At 37.1% G+C, this 22,140-nt stretch overlaps 1 protein-coding gene across 2 annotated transcripts in view; it reads right to left on the bottom strand.

Moving 5' to 3' along the window:
- LOC149537846 (uncharacterized) overlaps positions 1 to 19,715 on the bottom strand; it is a 35,180-nt gene extending 15,465 nt beyond the window's left edge. The window contains exons 1-3 of one of the 2 annotated variants that reach the window (XM_089799250.1): positions 19,160 to 19,715; positions 16,314 to 16,706; positions 1,371 to 1,562 (exon numbers count right to left, since the gene is read on the bottom strand). In XM_089799250.1, coding sequence (XP_089655376.1) covers positions 1,371 to 1,562; positions 16,314 to 16,706; positions 19,160 to 19,424 — 850 coding nt within the window. In that variant the 5' untranslated portion in view covers positions 19,425 to 19,715. The remainder of the gene's footprint in view (positions 1 to 1,370; positions 1,563 to 16,313; positions 16,707 to 19,159) is intronic. The other variant, XM_089799251.1, reaches the window with a different exon arrangement.
- Positions 19,716 to 22,140: the final 2,425 nt, after the last annotated feature.

The following is a 22,140-nucleotide window of genomic DNA, read 5'->3' as shown; positions in this document are numbered from 1 at the left end:
GAATAAAATTATTTTTATGTTTCATAATTTTAAATATATATAGATATAGATATTACTATATGTAGATATTAGTCTAACATGGGCGGAAAAGTCATATTTTCAAACATTTTTATAAACAGAAAAGGCGCCAATACTTAATTTCATCCTAAATTGTGAAAATGGCATGACCCTCGACCACATTGGAGTCTCCACTCCCAAACCCCCACATTGGAGTCTCAATCACACAAGAAACTTGATTACAATTACAAAATTACCACAAATTGGGATCCAAGCCTTTAGTGTTACTTAGATACTATTGTCAAAACTTGGCAAAAAAACTCTTAACATGAGGCACCTTCTACATATTACATGGATGTGGAAGTGTTGTTGTGACTTGCTGTGATTCAAATGAAATCAAAACAATTGTTTACTTTGGTTCAAAGTTGCACGGATACGGATACAAATACGGAAACAGTATTAAGTACGGATACGGCCATTTATTTAGACACCCAATATGGATACAGCTGGACACAACATTAATAAATAATACATATACATATATTTAACATAGTTTTCTAAGTTATTGTAGGAGATTTTCATTACTTCAAAAGTAATATTGACACATAAATGCTACATAAATATTTATAAGTTAATTTAACGCTTTACAATTTGTAAACACAGTAGAGTTGCATTAGACGATAACCCAAAAACGGGTTGCTGAAATAGAAAAAACATTTCATTTGACTTTCTCATCCAGTGGAGGCTTTTTTTAATACTATTTTTTTTTTAAATTGCTTTAATATATTTTATTTTTAACATTAAAGGGAAGATCTACATCAAATCTTTTAAAAAAAAGCAAATCCCATAATATTTGATATGGTTGGAAAATCAAGTTTATTAGGCAGACATGGGTACAATATCTGATGTGTATCCGAGCAATATTGGATACATTTCCAAATTGGATACGGGGATACAAGCGCCCAAGGAGGGACCTTTTGCTGCTATGCAGTAGCCCATGAATACCATCAATAACTAAATGATCAACAAAACCGCACTATTTATATCTCCATAAACAAAGCTCTAGTGATGAATATTAACACAGAGTCCAAGCCCCCCAAAAAAGGTTCAAGAAGGCCTAGGCCCTGAACTACTTAAAATTCAAAAATAAAATACTAGAAGAACGCACATAATATATTTTGCAGCACATAAAAAAAAAAAAAAGTGATTCCAAAAAGTTTGACAATAATATTAATTAAACAAAGTTACTCAAAGCATGTAGAACATTCAACTCATTCTGTGTATATTTAAATCATCAATTTCTCTTTCTTCTCAGATAAGTAAAAATGCACAACACAAAAACACTGCCACTAACATAGCTGAACACAAGATACTTGCCTGAGGGGTAGACAACATAAGTGCATCTTGCTTATTAAGTCGAGAATGTAAAAGGACAAAATATATCTTCCAGAAGCGACCTTCACTCATGTAACCAGGACAAAGTTCAATTCTGAGAGCAGCCAGTCTTGGGGCTAAGTGCTCAATAGCGAAGGCATGTTCCCGCTGAATTTCAGACATGTCAAAATCTAAAAACCAAAACAAAGGCAAGAAAATACTCAATACGCTTTCTACACAATAAAATAACAATGGTTATCACCAAAGTAGCAATTTAAGCCTGAAACTACAGAAGAATTCACATCATAAAGCTCTTGGCAACATTTTGCCAAAACATTTTCTGCTCTAAAAAGCCAAGGCAAGATGTCCTGGTGTAAAAGAAATATATCTTATTGTTCAAGGAAAAATATTAAAACAGAAATGATGATTAAACATTTATGCATATTTTCAGCCTGATGGACATATTGACATTGATGTCAAAGTGTTTTAGGATAAATGTCATGTGGAAGAAAAAAATAGAATACAAAGTACCTTAACTATTAAGGGCTGAATGCAAAAGCAATTACAGAAAATTTTTAAATAGAATCAAATTGAAAAGAAATACAGATAAGATCCAAGTCATGATGTACATAAGAACTCATCTGAATAAGTAGAGTCGTCTTCACCATAAGGGTGAAGTTATCGAGTAAGGTGTCATTATACAAGGAAGGCAGGGGTTATTTAATATAGAGAAGAGTACATACTAGAAAATCACAGACTAGCAAAGAATTGAGTACACATGAAGTAAAGCATCACTTGTTCAAATATTAAGCAAGGAGGACAATAGGAATTTACAAATAAAGCAGTGTTGGAATGATAAGAAGAGAGAAGTAATAATGGGAATATATATTAGAGAATTCAGAATATTAAAAAGAAAAGCTCTGAGCATACAGGTTTGAATGATGTTGTTACTTATTATCACAACAGAGGCTTTTTGTGAACACGTGTATGTAGAGGGTATCAGGAAGACCAAATTTCTTAGAAGACAACAGAAGCATTAAGTGGTCAATGTCAGACATGTTGAACAAAGTATTTTTAGACAGCGATATATGATAAGTTTGTTAACAGTGATCAAATAAAGTTGAAACCAGCAATAGTAATGTGATGATTATTTGTATAGCAGCAATATATGCTAAAGTCACCGTAGAGTTTAATCAAGAAGCGGTGGAAATGGCGTGGAGTTTATAAGGAAATACCAATTAGCTTGCTGTAAAAGAAGACCTATCAGGACTCAATATTTGACATCAAACATGTAGTGACGGTGAGAGTATGATGAATGCCATGTTACTAATAATATATAGCAGCGATAAAGAAAGGATAGAAGCAACATCTAAAGAGAGAAGATTGGAATTTGAAAGACACCCAAAGATATTTGACAGTGATCACATGTGAGTCGGAGTCAGAAGAGGATAAATTTGAAAGAAATTATTGTGACAAGGCAGAGTCCACGATTTTATTGTATGAAGACACAGATATACGAACTGTAATAGTGAATATGAAGTGATATTAAATGGTTCGGAAAAATACTCCATAACAACAGTGGCAAATATACTATAAGGATTTATCAAGCCAAAGAATTTGTGTGCCCTTGATCTCTGCAGATGCTACAGCTAGTTGGACGAAGTGATGTTACAGGCATTCGAGTGACAAACCATATGTCGTGAGACATAAGGGGTTTGAGATGAAACAATCGAATATGGCAAAATGATTAAAAGGTTCGAGAAACGTCTGTATGTACAGAGCATTTGATATGAAGCCGGGTGTATATCATTTGCTGGTTTAATATAATGGAGATATTGTTTTAAGACAAACAAATATTCTTCAGCAACAAATAAAGGTTGGTATTAAAAATAAATGTGTGATGAATTCTAAGAAAACGTGATTAAAATCAATATAGACTTTCTAAATACTTTTGAAGAATTACACCAAGAGGTTTATTTATTAAATAAGTGATTAAATAAAATAATAATAAATCACATTTTAAAGGATGAGATTCTCTTTATTTGAAGAGGCACGATTCCTGGATATGAAAGATATATATATACTTGGAGTTTTTCTTTAAAAGAAACAAAGTGAGAAAAGTATTGGAAAATAAAAGAAGTGTGTACGGAGAAATAAATATGATAAATCAGAAGTCAGCAGTAAGAGGCATGTGAGAAGAGTAAATAAAAAGGAAGGATATGTAATCAGATTAAAAAATCTGCTTTATATATATATATATATATATACAGTTCAAAATTTATAAGGAATAATTGATGTGAATAAAAGATAAAAAATATATGTTTGTAAGAATAGAGGCTGACTTGGGGAAGACAAAATAGACAAAAGAGAAAGAGGTGTGCGTGTGTGTGTGTATACAGTTAAAGAATTCATGCTGATATAAATGTCAGATTGAGGAAGAGAAACTTGTGCAATAAAAATGTCCATCATCAGTTGTATAGAAACATTGATAAGGTGGAAAAATAGTTTATGTGCAGTGGGTCGCTGCTCACAAAGACAGTGTAGGAGGAGTAGAAGTGTTGGAGCTTCCATTGAGTCGGTGCTCATAAACACAGGGATTGGAGCCTCTAGTAGGTTGGAGCCTACAAAAACACTGTAAACGAACAAAGTTTATACAAAAGCATTTATTTGTCGTGATTTGCTCCCACATTGGGTTTCCACATAAATCTTTGTGTTATTGTGTTATGTGCATAATTGTTGATTCCAGCATTTTAAGTTATTTGGATAAAAAGTTTTGAATTAACAAAAAAAATTATTACCCCCTGCCCCCCAACACCCCCAACTCTTAGTATAATCGTGTGCTCTTCACACCCTACAAGGAAGCAGTGCATTGATTTAAAAGTTTGACTGTGGATTTCAATATTCTAGGTATTTGCAATGTTCCTGCATAACATGTTTTTCAAACTGCCTTTCAAAATCTATTTAAAAAATTCTACATGCTTGGCAAATAGGGCCAGCATAGTATTCCATGCAATATTGACAACTAAATTTAATCTACAGAGCGAACCAATCCAAGCTGATTTTGCCATTAGCTAAGCTCAAAGTTAAAAAGCAACTCCACAGTATAAAATTCTGCCAATTAATTACTTAATATTAGAAAATCCTGAATAATGTTTTTCTAAAATACCACTTTTCCATCTTGGGAAAAATTTGGTCTAACAAAACTTCAAAGTTTACGATACTATGGTTTGAGAAACCTAATTGCCAGATCCTCTGAATGTCATTCCATATCACCAAAAAGCTCTACAAACTCTAGGCCTTTCACAAAGTTTGTCCATTTGGAAGTAGCTCACCTCAACTCCATTTGCTAAGCAATTGTGTAATGTCCCCTTCTCTGTGCTAGGCTTTCGGGAGCCTTGTTGTTCTATCTTTCCATCCGGATAGGCTATCGGCATTTTTTTTTAGGATGCCAATCAGTCACAGGATTCTATTTGGTTTCGTTGGGGAGGTATTTATGTTGTGGAGCTTCCTATTGTTAAGTCACTTTATTTTATAGAGTTGATTTATAAAGCTACTTTATAACTTAAAGTCATTTTGTAACAAAAGTAACTTAACTAACTTAACTAACTAAAAGACGGCAATGACATTTATCCCACATTGCCAAGTTGTGGGTATTTCCCCTCATATCGAGGTTATAAAAACAAAGAGCTACATTGGGATTCACACCATGAAATATATCAATATCTTGGAGACAAAATCTTGGTTGCTTAGATGTGATTGGTTTTCTCTTAAGGACAAAACCCCTTAATGAGAGTTGTGGAGACTGGACATAGCCCCAGAAATCTCTACTAAGTTTATAAGAATCAAGTATGAATTGTGCAAACTCATATACTGTGTTCAGTTGGGTTTACTTCAAAAAGGAATAAGTTAGTTGTGGAGATACATGCCTCTCCTTGCAATAGTTGGATAGCCGTATGAAAGGTCCATGTGCAGAGTGAATGTGGAAGCTAGCGTCACCACATAGGGTAGACGTAACACTGCAAACTTGACCCACTCCAAAGGATATTAGACGTAATAGTTCAAGCATGAACGTAGAAGATAGGGCATTGTGGGTTCCTTTTCTTCATCGCAGAGTTGGAGAGAGTTTGGTAAGGGCAGTCAACTAACCTAAGAGAAACTCGGCATGATACTAGTGTGTTACAAGGGGATTACGGGTGTATAGGCATACATCACAAGTGCGGCAGTATAGAGACATCTCACCACAAGCCGACAGGATAACCCTCACGATAAGGATGGTTATAATACTCCAAAGGACCATCAGCGGCAACAAGTGTGCGTGACCTTTAGTCAATCAAATCTAGCACCGTGTGAACTTCCAAGACCCTCACGTGAACATCGAGTGCCAACATCTATACTTGTATGTCCATTGTTTACCTTTAATATTTGTTCTATTGTTTAAAGCGTTGATTAAATGTGTTATGTCATACATTATTAACGTAAACCCTTATGAAATGAAAGGTCGAGAGTGAGTCTAAATTAGTGATTAGATGTATGACTGGAGTACATTGTAAACTCTGAACTTAACATCTGAAACTACTCGTTCGTTTTGTATTGTTACGGTTATATTGTGAGAGCATATTTAATCTTGTTGAAAGCCAACCGCACCAATTCATCGATAGTTATCGATTCATTTGATTAAGACCAGTGGTATATAGGATGGGATCATTTCAGTGTATCAAAGCCACAAGACCTACCAACTAGTGGGTAAGTCGTCACATTGCAAGTTGTTTTAAACAGGGAAAATGTCAGATAGGCATGAATAGGAAACCTTATAAATTTAGTCACATCCGACCTGAACAGGCAAGATCTTCATATCAGATTGACATTGAAGACAGTTATAGAGTTGATGAGGAATTAACATTTGGAACAAGCTTACAGGTTGAACAAGTACAAATCACTCAAATGGCACACGAGGGGAATGAACAAGAACGAGAAGTGAGGGAAACTTGCAAGCTATTAGAGATGGACAGAATAATATCGCTACTGCACTTCAGCAACAGAATAATATCGCTACTGCACTTCAGCAACTTACAGGTGCTATGCAGCAGTTAGCTCTGACTCACAGGAGAGCACCGAGTCATCATAGTGGAGGTGGTAGTGTAGCAAGATCACCTTGAGCTACTAGGGCCCCCACACGGAACACTGACAGGCCTCTGATGCCCATTTTTGCTAAGAATAATGTTAAGGAAGAAGTGGCACAACGCGCGGCACTAGGCTTACTTCTAGATAATGTTATGGCTATGTACGATGAATGGGATCTGTTCCCTGATCAGATTAAACAAAATTTGACCTTTGTTCAATACATGAATCAAGAAAGGGAGATAGATAGACCACAGCAAGATAGGAGGCCTAGGGCACAAAATAGGGACTTGAAGCACACCATGAATAAGTTATCTCTTCCCACTTTTGATGGCAGCAGTAAGACATCCGCTAGAGCTTGGATTCACAAGCTAGACACCTACTTGACGCTTAAGCCCATGTCGGAGACAGGAGCCATTAGATTCGCCACAATGCATTTAGACGGAGCAGCATATGATTGGTGGCATCATGGGCTGGTCACCCAGGATCATGGTCTCATTACATCTTACGAGGTTTTCAGCTCTAAGCTGATCACCATTTTGACAGGAAGGACATTGAGGTCTACTACAGGAATTTGGCACAGCTGCGACAAGGTGGATCTCTAGATGACTTCATTGATGAGTTTCAACAGATCTTGGTGATGGTTTCGGATATGACAGAACAACGTAAGATAATGTTGTTCACTGAGGACTTACAAGACAGATTTAGAGGTTTGGTCAAGGTCCTTAAACCAAACACTTTGGATGATGCTATTAAGATTGCACATGATGTAGACTCACCTTCTTCAATACTATAGCCTCCTAAGAAACCTTATAAAAGTTCTACTTCATTCCAAAAGAACAAGAACCGGCATAATACTGCCCTTCCCAGATTGGACTTTGAGACACGAAATGAACTCAGGAGAAGGAAGCTATGCTTCACTTGTAGAGAACCGTGGACACCGGATCACAAATGTCTTGGCAAAGGTAAAATACATTATGTCGAGGTTCTATCAGAAGAGGAGGATGAGCAGCAAGAGGGCAGCGATGTTGATGGCAGCGATGAGGAAGAAAGTGAGGAGCAGCCTCCTAGAGAGAGGCAGAAGAAATTCACTCCCAAACAGTCTCCTATCATAGCTTCCCTTTCTAGCGATCCCATGGGTCACCCCTTTCGATTGAAGTATGTAGTTAGAGGGCAACGTATTGTGTGTTTTTTTAGATAAAGGTGCATCACATAACTTCATAAGCACATTTTGGGTTTCAAAGAGTAAGTTACAGGTTGAGGATATACTCGAGTTCAAAGTTAGAGTGGCAGGAGGCGATAGATTGAGGTGCTCAAGGAAAGTGTCAGGGCTTTCGATTCACTTTAATGACTTTCTTCTAGAGGCAGATTTTTATGTTGTTGATTTAGATGGATTAGACGCCATGTTGGGAAGACAATGATTGCAGACTATCAACAAGTACACAGTTGTTCAAGATAAGATGCGGCTAGAATTCTTACAAGATGGCCGGCAAGTGATTCTCAAGGCCATGCTAGAGGGTGAACACAGGTTGATTTCAACTCACAAGATGGAGACTATCATGAGGCATGATGACATGGAGTGGGCAGCACATTGTTTCATTTTTTAGGCTTCATTAGGTTCAGGACAGCAACTTCATGTTGACATTCAGCCAGCGCTTGATAAGCACAAGAGGGTCTTCAAAGACATGCCATCGGGTATTCCCCCAGATAGAGGGTTTGAGCATATCATTGAGTTAGAGAAAGGCGCCAAACCCATCATTACCACTCCTTATCGTCACCCCAAGCACTATAAAGAGGAAATAGAAAGGACAATTAAGGAACTTTTAGACATGGGACACATCAAACCCAGCTCCAGCCGTTTTGCTTCTTTAGTGGTTTTGGTGAAGAAAGATGGCACTCTTCACATGTGTATTCATTATCGTGCTCTCAACAAGAGGACCATTAAGAACAGGTACCCTATTCCTCGCATTGATGAGTTACTAGATGAATTACATGGGGCAATCTATTTCTTGAAAATAGATCTTAGATCTAGAAACCATCAGATACAGGTTCGTGACGAGGATGTGCATAAGACAGATTTCTGATGTCACTATGGACATTATGAGTTCTAAGTTATGCCATTTGGGCTCACCAATGCGCTGGCCACATTTTAGTCATGTGTGAACCATATTTTTAGAAAACAGTTATGCAAGAGCGTGTTGGTATTCTTTGACGATATCCTGGTTTTCAGCAAAACATGGGAGGAGCATTTACAGCACCTAGAAGAGTTACTTAGTATTATGGAGGAGAATTCTTTGTTTGCAAAGGAATCTAAGTGTGAGTTCGGATTGACTAAGATTCTTTACCTTGGACATGTAATTGGTGCAAATGGGGTGAACGTACACCAGGAAAAGATACAAGCGATCCTAGATTGGCCACCATCGAGGAACATGTCGGATTTGAGGGGCTTCATCGGTCTTTGCTCTTATTAAAGGAGGTTCGCTAGAGGTTTCTCTCAGACAGTAACTCCCATCACTGATCTCACACAGAAAGGGGCATTCAGGTGGACAAATGATGAAGAGGTGACCTTTGATAAGTTCAGGAAGGTGATGAGCACATGCCCAATTTTGGCACTTTCTGACTTCTCTCGTCCTTTTGTCTTAGAGTGTGATGCTTCAGGGAGCGGAGTTGGCGCAATTCTGATGCAGGATAAGCATCTGATAGCTTATGAGAGTCGGAAGCTCAAGGACAGTGAGAGATTGTACCCCACCTATGACAAGGAAATGCTAGCCATCATGCACGCTTTAGCCAAGTTCAGACAGCACTTGGTGGGTGGCAAATTCACAGTTAAGACTAACCACAACAGCTTGCGATATTTCTTAGAACAAAAGGATCTCTATGAAAGGCAGCAAAAGTGGGTCAGCAAGATTCAGGCTTGTGATTTTGACATCGAGTATGTTAAGGGTAAGAACAATATAGTTACCGATGCATTTTCCAAGAGATCTTCAGTAGTCGAGTGTTGTGTCATTTCAGAGATATCGGCAGATTGGAAGTCCCAATTACTGATTGAGTATTCTAAGAATACTCAAGCTTGTCAAATCATGGATGGGCAGTTCCAGGCCAACGGGTACAAGGTAATCGATGATGTGATTTTTTTTAAGGATAGAATCTATCTTGTACCAGAGTCTACGCTCAAGGGAAAATTTATGAAGACTCTTCATGATGCTCCGTCAGTCGGACACCCAGGATTCTCCAAAACCTATAGGCAAGTCAGAGAAAGGTTTTTTTAGAAAGGCCTCAAGGATGATGTCCTTCAAAATGTCAACGAATGTCGGACTTGTCAGTAGAACAAGTTGGAGCATGGTTTCCCAGCCGGATTATTACAGCCTCTCCCTATTCCAACACAAAAATGGGAGAGTATTGCTATGGATTTTATTACAGGATTGTCGAGAGTGCAAAGCAGAGATAACATTTTTGTGGTTATGGACATGACGAAGTTTGCTCATTTCTATGCTATAGCAGCGGATTGGTCAGCCTCTCAAGTAGCTGAGTTATTTTTTCGAGAGATTTTTCAGCTACATGGTCTTCCTTGAACCATAGTGAACAACAGAGATAGCAGATTTCTCATTACTTATTGGCAGGAATTATTCAAATTGACAAGTACAGAGTTGACACCTAGCATGAGTTATCACCCACAAACAGACGAGCAGATTGAGATAGTAAACAAGTAGGTGGAGGGTTACCTCTGGAACTATGTAGCGGGGCGACAGATAGCTTGGGTTAAATGGTTATATTTAGGGGAGTACTGCTACAACTCCTACCACATGTCCATGTGGATGACACCATTTTGGGCCCTCTATGGCAGCGAACCCCTATCATTCATAGATTTGGCCTTACAGGACAGCAAAGCACCATTAGCTGGAGATTGGATACAAGATCAACAAGACATCCTCTGGTCTCTTCAGGAGAATATCCTACAGGCTTAAAATCAGCAGAAGATGTACACTAATCGCCATCAGACAGAGCGGAGTTTTGAGTTGGGCAACATGGTTCACCTTCGTCTCCAACCTTACAGGCAGAGTTACCTCTGGAACTATGTAGCGAGGCAACAGAGAGCTTGGGTTAAATGGTTATATTTAGGGGAGTATTGCTACAACTCCTACCACATATCCATCCGAATGACACCATTTTGGGCCCTCTAAGGCAGCGAACCCCTATCATTCAGGCTCAGAATCAGAAGATGTACGCTGATCGCCATCGGGCAAAGCGGAGTTTTGAGTTGGGCGACATGGTTCACCTTCATCTCCAATCTTACAGGTAGAATTCCTTGAAGAAGAGTGGATCCAAGAAGCTTCAGCCTAGATTTTCTAGTCCTTATCTCATTACCAGGAGAGTGGGAGAGGTTGCTTATGAGCTGGACTTGTCAGATGACAGTAGAATCCATAATGTGCTTCACGTATCTTGCCTCAAGAAGGCAATTGGTCAGCATGTAGTACCTTTCGTTGGATTACCCCCACTTGATGAAGAAGGGAAATTGGTTTTGGTTCCAGCCGAGGTGATTGAGATCACGGAGAGGAAGCTGCGTAAATGATCCATCAAGGAGTATTTAGTTCGCTAGAAAGATTTGCCATATGAAGATGCCACTTGGGAGGGCGAATCAATCCTGCAGCATCTAGTGTTGAGATTGCGTGAGGGCAAGCAACCTTGAGAAGGGAGGATTGTAATGTCCGGATAGGCTAATGGCATTTATTTTGTGGGTGCCAGCTAGTCACAAGATTCTATTTGGTTTCATTGGGGAGGTATTTAAGTTGTGGAGCTTCCTATAGTTAAGTCACTTTATTTTATAAAGCTACTTTATAACTTAAACTCATTTTATAATAGAAGTAACTTAAGTGACTAAAAGAAGAAAATGACTTTTATCCCACATTGCCTAGTTGTGGGTATTTCCCCTCATACTGAGGTTATAAAAGCAAAGAGCTACATTGGGAATCACCATGAAATATATCAATATCTTGGAGACAAAATCTTGGTTACTTAGATGTGACTGGTTTTCTCTTAAGGACAAAACCACTTAATGAGAGTTGTGGAGACTGGACGTAGCCCCAGAAATCTCTACTAAGTTTATCAGAATCAGGTACGAATTGTGTAGACTCGTATACTGTGTTCAGTTGGGTTTACTTCAGAAAGGAATAAGTCAGTTGTGAAGATACATGCCTCTCCTTGCAATAGCTGGATAGCCATATGAAAGGTCCATTTGCAGAGAGAATGTGGAAGCTGGTGTCACCACATACAGCAGAAGATAACGCTGCAGACTTGACCCCTCCAAAGGATATCAGACGTAAAAGTTCAGGCCTGAACGTAGAAGACAGGGCATTGCGGGTTTCTTTTCTTCATCGCAGAGTTAGAGGGAGTTCGGCAAGGGCAGTCAGCTAACCTAAGAGAAACTCGGTGTAATACTGATGCGTTACAGGGAGATTGTGGGTGTATAGGCATCCATCACAGGTGCGGCAGTATAGAGACATCTCACCACAGGCCAACAGGATAACCCTCACGATAAGGACAGTCGGTTACAATACTCCAAAGGGCTTTGACCATCAGCAGCAACAAGTGTGCATGACCTTTAGTCAATCAAATCCAGCACCGTGCGAACTGCCAAGACCCTCACGTGAACATCAGGTGCCAATGTCTGTACTTGTATGTCCATCGTTTACCTTTAATATTTGTTCTGTTGTTTAAAGCATTGATTAAATGTGTTATGTCATACATTATTAACTTAAAACCTTATAAAATGAAAGGTTGAGAGTGAGTCTAAATTAGTAATTAGATGTATGACTGGAGTACATTGTAAACTCTGAACTTAACGTCTGAAACTACTCATTCCTTTTGTACTGTTATGGTTATATTGTGAGAGCATATTTAATCTTGTTGAGAGCCAACCACACCAATTCATGGATAGTTATTGATTCATTTGATTAAGACCAGTGGTAGACGAGCTGGGATCATTTCAAATTGCTCAGCCCAATATCCTCATTGTATTCCCATCATGCTCAACCCAAACTCCATTTCCTTTGTTGATGTCACCCTCTACCAAACTCAGATTATCTACAACTCTTGACCCAAGCCTTGTTTACTCCAGTCAACTCCTAATATAGAATTACTATTTACCAACAAGGCCCTTTGAAGTTGTCCTGATTCGATACTAAAGCCTGTTGTTGTCTATTTAAAGAAAGCAGAAAAAAAACAACTGAACTGTTCTTGACACAAACAAGTTTCAGATTCTCAAAAAGACTATGTTATATAGAGCTCTTCATCTTGAGGTCTCAAGTGCAAGTCTCCAACCAATTCGAAGACAGGAGGTGGTACCCAGTTTGATACACAGTAAACCATCACTGCCCCCCACCCTCCTAACAAAAAACTTTTTTCCCAAAACAACAATCCTGTAGGACATGCCCATGCGTTCAACATTTGGCATGAACCCTACAGAAGTGCCCACCATTTTTAGACACTTACAAACAATTCTGTCATCTGAGTCAATAAGACTCATTTTTTAGTCTTGCCATTCATGCGGAAAAACTTTTGCGAGCTTCACAATAGTGTAAGGCATTTTAAGCATCATTTTTTTAACTGCATATGTTTTATATGTTGTGAAGGCCTCTGATGACATATTTTCAAATATCTTCATTGATACAAATTACACGCATTCCACAGTCTTCGGCATATTCATGTTTAAAAATTTCATTCTCCATGATTGAAATTTGAGAAGATCTTGGATTTGGGTAATTATTGTAAACCCGCATATCTTTGTTGGTAATCTCGCATGCCGGTTTGTTATTCACTCGAGGGAAGTTGGTAGCTAGACTTCGTCTATGACATTGGTTCTTGGGAATTGTCCCACACCAGTTTTTTATTTGGAGCATTTTGCAGAATTTTACTGAGCTGCAAGTCCTCTTTGTCAAACATGTTTGCTTCAACAACTTTCAAGTCATGCAGGGAGCTTTTGCATGTTCTCCTCCTGCCTTCAGCATCTTTTGCCACTTGGCTACTGCATGTTATTGAAAGTCTAATCATAGTAACTAAATCACCCAATGAGTTTGAATAAAAAAATTACACAGTTGAATCCTGATAACAATATCAAAAAAAAAAATTACCAAATGCTTAGAAAAACATTGATAGTCACATGTATCATTGAAATTCAAACTGTGAAAAACAAAAACAAACATTTTGAAATCTACTTTGTAATCCTTTAAAACCATACAAGGAAACCTCCACAACTATCAACTATCAACTATTACACTGTACTGAGTTATTGACTACATCTTGCATCTATCTTGAACTATTCAGCTAAATAATCTAATCTTTCAAAACAGAATTATTATCTCACAGAGGAGATGATTTGAAGATAAAGTCAAAATCATTAGTGATTATCTACACTTATTAGACTTAATGAACTAAATAAAAGACTTTGAATTCGATCACTAAATTGAATTATTAAATAGAAATGACTCGAACTACTTGCAAGTTCACATTGAAACAGTGCATAAGTTACAAATTGAAGTAAAAACTCAGCACTTGCCTCTATTGCACCTTGTTTTAGTATGTTGTATGGTTCAGCTTTAGCTTCTATATAAGTAACATTGAAGTTTTAGTTTATTTCAATTGATTGTAGCATCTTGCTTCATCCAGCATCAAATCAAATCACATATGCTTCGACACCAGGTGCACTGTGCAGCTTTAGCTTCTATATTAGTAACATTGAAGTTCTAGTTTTTTTCAATTGATTGTAGTATCTTGCTTCATCCAGCATCAAATCAAATCACTTATGCTTCGACACCAGGTGCACCCTACTTGCTTCATATTTTTTTGGAGTTTATTGAATTACCACTAAAGGGGATTAGTCCACAAATCCATTTTACCTCAATTCCCCACCATAATCTTAAGGAAAGATGTAGTCTGTTGGTCATTTCATAGACCCAAGGACATTAAACTTCGGTTATATATCTTCCCCATATTGGCCTTTTTTTATAAACTGTGAATAATTCTATGAATTTCCACAGTTAAATCTAGTATAAATAGGATTTAGTTGTCCCCTAGATGTCCTTTTGCATGTGTTCTTTTACACGCTTGCTATTGCCCTCTTTTTGTTTGCATGATTTCTAGTTACGTTTCTTCTAAGTTCTGGTTACTTTCTTCTAAGTTTAAAAAGGGGAATCAAATGTCACCTCTACCTTCTCATCTGTACAAATTGACAATGGTATTATACAATATTGATGTTGATTTGTAAAGATTATCAACATAGCAACAATAACCTAACCTTATTTTTGTATCCAATGTCATTAGAAACTCTATTCAGATCCAGTAATTTGAGTGTGGAAGACGTTTATTTGGGCAAACTACATCCTGATGAGTCTCACGAATTTAAATCAAATTTCATCAACATATTAACAAGACAATATGGACTTGAGAAGTTTGGCAATCTTCCATTGCGGCCAACACTCACAGCTAAGAGGTTTCTATTTAAGAATAACCTTTTCCCTTTTTAATTTCTCCTTGGCTGTCATGTTCCAGGATATATGCGGTCATTGCAATTTTTGCCCAGATTCATATTAACCAAGGACCAGTAGGGTGCGTCCCAAGCATTAAACCCAGTGCCCAAAACATAGTCCGAATGCAAGACGGAGAGAAAGTATCCCCCCAATGACCCCAGCCCTCAAACTCACTTAGAGGGACATCACTGAGACATCCCGTGCAGCAGGGGTGTACCTGAGAATGTTCTCCTATAAGGGGGGTCTGATTATACCCTATTGTCCTCACGACAGACCAAGTGACATCTAATTATTGCTCAGTTCTTTCCCAGCACTAAGGCATCTCCACGTACACCAAGGCATCCCCACGTACTATGCCACACAACACCGAAAATAATAGGGACCACCTACTGAAATGTGGTATATTGCTATATTGTTATTCCAGTCTTCTCGCCTCAGAACTAGGAAGACTCTTTCCTCAAACAAATTGCAACTGAAACCGAATAAAAGGATAAACATCAACTCTTTGGCATCATTTGCAATCAAAAGCAAGAACATAGACAAGAGGCCGTTTCTCATTAGAAGCAAGAAATAAAACACATAAACATTAATGAAAGTTGAAGTCCAATCAAATAGAAAGCAAATCCATGATATCATCTTATTGGTGGCAGGCACAGGTCTATTTTTAGTTAAGAACATGAAAGGCTGTCCACAAGAAAACATCTTAAACCTACATTTTCTAGCAAAAATACATTGAACAGTTAAATCTTAAGTTTTGGTTAAATGATGTCATCAATGTGTCTACGAGACTTGACAAACTTACACCAAGTAACTTAAAATCACCAAAAACATAATTGAATCTGTTTCAAATTAACATTGTCATACACCTATGTAGTTACTTCATTTCAATTGGGGAAAAAAAAATCGAAACTTGCATACCGTGTATGGGCTCCTATTTATATATTGAGTAAATACTAAACATATTTAAACAATCAATTTTTTATATTTCAAATTATTTCAATTTGTCAAAGTCAGTTTTAGGTATTTTAATTTATTTGTCAAATTTAGTGTTTCATAAAAGTTACTAGAGTTCCTTTAAACTCCAAATTTTCCTTTAAACTCCAAATTTTAGACCAAAGTTCCCAAAATTTCTCAAACATAAAGCATTTTCTTTCAGACATGGAGAAATTGAAAAATATTTTGAAAGTGTGACAGATGTTGAGAGAAACTTGCCATAAAATTTTTAAAATGAGACAAAATTCCAGCAAACTTTTGAAACTCGTGCATTGGCAAGAGCTAAGAGCAGGATGTAAGATGACTTACCATCAAGATCATCTTCATCATTAAAAAGAGGAAAATCCAACCAAGTCTCAGGATGCATTGAAATGTTTCTAGCAAACGTCAAAACCTCCTCTGTTATGCCAACAGCAGATATCAGACTCTTTTTTTCAATATCACCTGATTTTTCTTCTTCTCCCTCCTCATCATCATCCCCTTCAGAATCTCTTCTAAATGGCAGCAAATTTGTAGCCAACTTAGAAATTTCATGAACTGCCTTATTAGACGAAAATCTCGAGAGGCCTGTCCTTACACTCCCACTAATTTCTGCAATATCACTACGGATTCCCATCAACCTCTGTGTGTTATCACTAGTATCTCCATGAACACTATTTTCAGCATCATGTGTCTGGTCCACCACCTCTCGTTCCACATACCCTTTCAAAACAGCATGGACAATTATCAGGTATGCAAAAAAAAATCACAGGTGTAGATAAATCCACTAGCTCAAAGAAAACAAGAAATACATGGATTAAAGAGTTAAATTTTCTGTGTTGTTTATTCTCAGTGTAATTTTCTGAATTTGAGAATTTTGATGTAAGTGTAAAGACATAATATTGCTTGATAAGTAGGAGATAATTTCCACAGCAAGTCAAATTATGATATTGCTATCAGGATTTAGCTGTGTAGTTATTGACTCATGTATCATGAGTAGTGATTCAGCACTAATCCATCTGTCATGAGAACAAATGGAACACTTAGCACTCATTGGATCTATGTGATGCTCACAGAGGTGAAGCACCAGGAGGTCACCCATCCCAGTTCCTCAGTAGTTAAGCGTACTCAAGCTGGAGTAGCACTGGGGTGGGTGACCTTCTGGGAAGTCCCGGTGCTTCACCTCCGTGAGCATCACCTAGATCCAATGAGTGCTAAGTGTTCCATTTATTCTCATGAGAGATGGATTCGTGTTGAGTCATGATACATGAGTCAATGAGTTTGACTCAAAAACTACACAGCTAAATAGCAATATCATAATAATATTGCTTGTTTTCATTGTGCGACTCGAAACACCAGATATGAAAAAACACAAGCACATTATCCAGAGAATTATTCAAAATATTTATGTGACTCAATACCTTGAAAGTAGACTATCATTATTTTTTTAGTCTATAAAAAGTAATATAGGCTTATTCACTAAAAACAATCTTGAAAATAAAATAGTTTGCACAGGTTATACACAGAATTACTTCCAAACAAGATATGCATCACGAATTAATTCTGAAGCGAGATTTTAATTTTATTACTAATTTATGTGTACAATATACCAATCTGATAACTTTATATTACTAACTTTATAAGTGGGTAGTTCGTAAGAAACCCATAAATTCTTGAATAGAATAGTGTGGAAGAACTAATTTTTCCAGCTCAAAGAAATGAATAATTATGTCAATATGCATTGTAGGTTAATTTTTAAGAGCAAAATTAAGCATGAGGAATATGTGTTGTAGGTTCATTCACGAAAAATATGAAATCCGAGTAGTAACCTAATCTTTTCAAATCAACCAGACGAAATTTATGTAGGGTCAGTTAAATTCGAAGAATATGTGCATAGGTTAATTCTGAAGAAAAATATTGAATTTTAGAGTTATAGGCTTAAACTTCTAGATAAATAAATTCACAAATATTCGTGCAGAATGTTAATTTTTTAAATATATTAACTGTGGAATAATTACAAACATAAAAATAATTTATTAATAATAGAAGTATATATGTTGAAAGAAACAAGGGTTTAGTAGCTCAAATGAGAGAGCACTCTAACATGATGTGCCATATGAAAGGAAGGCCCTGTAGATTCGAGTTCTTGATGGTCCATATAAAAATTAGAGGATGTCAACTAGAATCATAAACCCGAAAGTATGGCTTGCGATGGGATATTGAAAGAACACAAGCAACGCACTAGAATATGAAGGAGCAGGTGGCTTTCTTCACTGGTATTGTACGACAAGATGCCAAACCTAAAAGGGGGAAGATCATTGTTTCAAATCCTATCTGTTCTATGAGAAATCGAACTCCATTATGCTGAGCATAGCCAATGGAAAGGTCTTTGGTTTAAGTCTTGGTTGACCAAGAGAAATTTACTTTGGCATATCTAGCATTTCTATTCGACAATTCTGATTTTTCGTTTCTAAAAATTAGACAACTTTCTATAGGGACTTTCTCAAGCATCAGAACTAATGCGGGTCCATTGAAAACAAAATTGGAGAGCTACATTTTTATATGAGTAAGACAACTGTGCTAAAAGTCGTGTCAAATGTCAAAAGAGAAACCGTCGACATGGTAAAATTTTGGGACGTCACAGATTTCTTGATATCAAAAATTAGGGGGAAATAGCATCTAGATTCAGAAACAGAACTCTCGTGATTAAAAACAAAGCGAATGCTTTCTAGCTGATTAATGAATTATAGGTGTTGACCTATTTGATTTGAAAAGAAGCGCAGTAATTTGCTACCTCTAATTTTTTAATAGTTTTCTACGACGTTTTTTAGTTGCATGATCATTCCATAACTCGGTAAATTACTGACTAAATTATTGGATTGCTGTCGCACCACCATCATAACCCCAAGTTACGGATCATATAGGACCGGTGTAGAAAATTCGTATGCTAACCCCAATTAATATTTACACCACAGACTGCCCTTCACAATGCATTATATGTCGAATTGGGATCCAAGCTCCATTAGCGATCTGACTCTCAACCTCGAAATGGGGTTCCGTGAATCGATCTGAAACGTCGCTGAAGAATGTAGGCTACCGAGGGTTTACTTGCCTCACAATAAAAGATATAAGGAAACCTAAAAACGGGAGTCATATAATTAACAATAAGAAAATACCATCGAAGGCGCTCGGCCCGAGGCTCGAACCCAGGGCAGCAGAAGAATCTACGGACTTCGCAGCAGCAGCATCTGTTGTTGCAGGCGGAGGGGCGAGAAACGAAGCGACGCCCCATAGTTGCTTTGTAAAGCTCCTGGTGAGTTCGGAGAGATCTTCTTTCATACCCCTGCCCTGCTCCTTTTCAGTGCCAGATTTTGCCGATTGTTCTTCCTCATCGGATTCTTCTTGAAAGTGGGATGTGAAGGATCGTGCCAGCCACGCCATGGCTTAAGACCTGAATAATCAGATGTTAATAGGGTTATCAATCTTTCTGCTCACGAAAGGGCTGGTATGCAATTATCCATGGCGGCTTCTCTCAGTTAGATTGGTTGTATTACAGAAATTTAGGAATTCCCTGAGATTCGATCCTGCGATCGATGTCACAAGTATGGTCCTTCGGAAATGCTCCGTTATGATATAGATAGATAGATAAAAATTTAACGTCCACGAGGCTAAAAATAGCCTATGAGATGGTGGAGCGTCTCAGAGTTTGGGACGCTGCAGGTAGAATGCCCTGTTTTGACCGATTATATGTCAGTAGGTGTATATTCCATACTTTCTTGGGGTGCATGCAACTGTATTTAAAATATTTTACTTTTTTCCACATGGAATGAATTCAAATTGGATAAATAGATGAGTTCCAGCAGTCACATCTTGGTTGGTAAATCCCGGAGCAATGGAAGGTCGTTTAAGAAAAAAATTGGTATATTGTAGAGATTAATTGATAGATCATTTATAAGGTAATTACTTAAAAAGTGATAGCTTCAAATCAATGATGCATTCATTTATCGATTGCAAGTTGTGGGCATCATTGATTTATCGATTGCAAGTTGTGGATCAAAAAGATTATTAGGCGAATAAAAGTGGTCGGAGAGGAAGGGAGAGACATTTAAAGAGGAAGGGAGAGAGACGAGATGAGAGAGTTAGATAGCTAGAACAAAGAGAGGGGGAAGAGAGTGAGGAAGAGAGAGAGAGAGTTGTCATGCCCATTTTTATAACATGTGAACACAGTGCAACCACCAAAAAAATAGCATAAACTAGTAAAAAATTAAATAATGAATCAAATTTGAAACATCCTTGACCAATTGGGTACCTAACAACATTTGGTGTTTATCACCAATAGTGTGACACCTAATAGAGATGGAAAAGAAGTTTCAACAACATTCTCCTACACCCTAATGGTGATAGATAGATAGGTAACATCATTTCACCTTCAACTGAGTAATTTAATTTAAAAAAATACAATGATAAATTATATTGTAAGAAATTGAACACTATGATGAGAGTAGCAATATAATCAAACAAGAGACACATTTGTATTAGATTCCTTCTAGTGGGGTAGTTGATATTAGGTGCAATAAAATGTGAGTGAGTAAGAGACTAAATTATGAATCTAAACTACACAATCCAAAGCAAACACTCAAGATTGGGCATTAAAAGAAAACTAATTAAGCAAGCACGAAGATGCAAACTCCAAGCCTCCTTTATTGAGGATATGTCTATAGTTTTGATAGTTTGAAATATGTTCTCGCTAATTGGTCTTCAAGAGTGCCCAATAAAGCTGTGATTATGCAAATCATAATGATAATGGATGTAAATGAAGATGAATGTATGGATTTGATGCTTTAAAAAATGATGAAATTAGCGAGCAAGAGGATGCAAACTCCAAGTCTCCTTTATTGAGGATATGTCTATAGTTTTAATAGTTTGAAATATGTTCTCACTAATTGGTCTTCAAGAGTGCCAAATAAAGCTTTGTGATTATGCAAATCATGATGATAATGGATGTAAATGAAGATGAATGTATGGATTTGATGTTTTAAAAAATGATGGAATTATGCTAAAACGGGTGCTAAATGGATGAAATTAATGTTGAAATGATTAATGATGGATGGTAGTTCTAGAAACAAAAGGGCATTATGATTATATGCATGAGAGTAAATGAATCGTGAAGGAAATGAAGGGGTTTAAATAGGAATGGAGTGCAAAGTGGGGGTTTCTAAAATGAAACATGTGCCATCATAAATGACAAGTGGCATCTCAAAAGATTGCAAGGGAAGCTAGATGTCCATTTTAGAGAAATGCCACCAAAACTGGAAGTTATTTTCCTATTCAATAAAACTAAGAATATGTACACATAAGGGGGTGGTTAAAATAAGGTTGGTTTGATGGGATATTAAAGGGATAAGGTTAGTTTGAGCCATGGGTTAGTTAGTGGATTATGGGTTAGATGGAGGTTAGGGGGATCACATCTATTGGGATCAAGAGTTATCTAGTGGGTTAAGTTGGAAAGTTTGGTTAAAGGGTGGTCAAAGTTAGGAGATGTGTAACAAAAATGAAATAACTATTTAAATTAATTCAATTTTGTAGCAAAGAAGAAAATAAAAAAGCGAGTTAGTTAAAATACATTAAATGAATTCACTTTAGTTAGTAAAGTTATTAGGGGCATTAATTAATTGAATGGTTTATGGTTTTTCATTAATAATCAAGGTGTGACTTATTTAATTACACTAACATAGCTAAGGAGTAACATTACTTAATCAAATAATATCAATTATTTAATCAATAAATGATATTAAGTGAACTTAATTTAATTAGTGTAGTTAATTTAATTAAATTGCCTACCATTTGACCATGTTTTCAATGGTGCTAGAATAGCGCCATTGCAAAGAATAACAAGATATAGGAAATATGAAGAAAGTGAACAACAAAATGCCTCAAATTGACTCAAAAATTAGATAGTCAAACTAAGCTAACAAAAGGAGGAGTTGGTGATGCCCCCTCGAGAGGGTTTGTGGGAATCAAAGGTCTGAGCGAATGAAATGTTATATAATAGTGAAACAACACTCAAATCAAATTTTGTAGGAAGAAATGAGGAAATAATTAGTCCCATAAGGACTGGGATGAGCCATAAAAGGGTTCAAGAGGGCCCTACAGGACA

Source organism: Cupressus sempervirens, chromosome 9 (assembly GCF_028749045.1).
Source record: "Cupressus sempervirens isolate cs-2001-9-10 chromosome 9, ASM2874904v1, whole genome shotgun sequence".
Taxonomy (NCBI): Eukaryota; Viridiplantae; Streptophyta; class Pinopsida; order Cupressales; family Cupressaceae; genus Cupressus; species Cupressus sempervirens.
The sequence above is the reverse complement of the archived record's forward strand: the minus strand, read 5'-3'. Positions and strand labels throughout refer to the sequence as shown.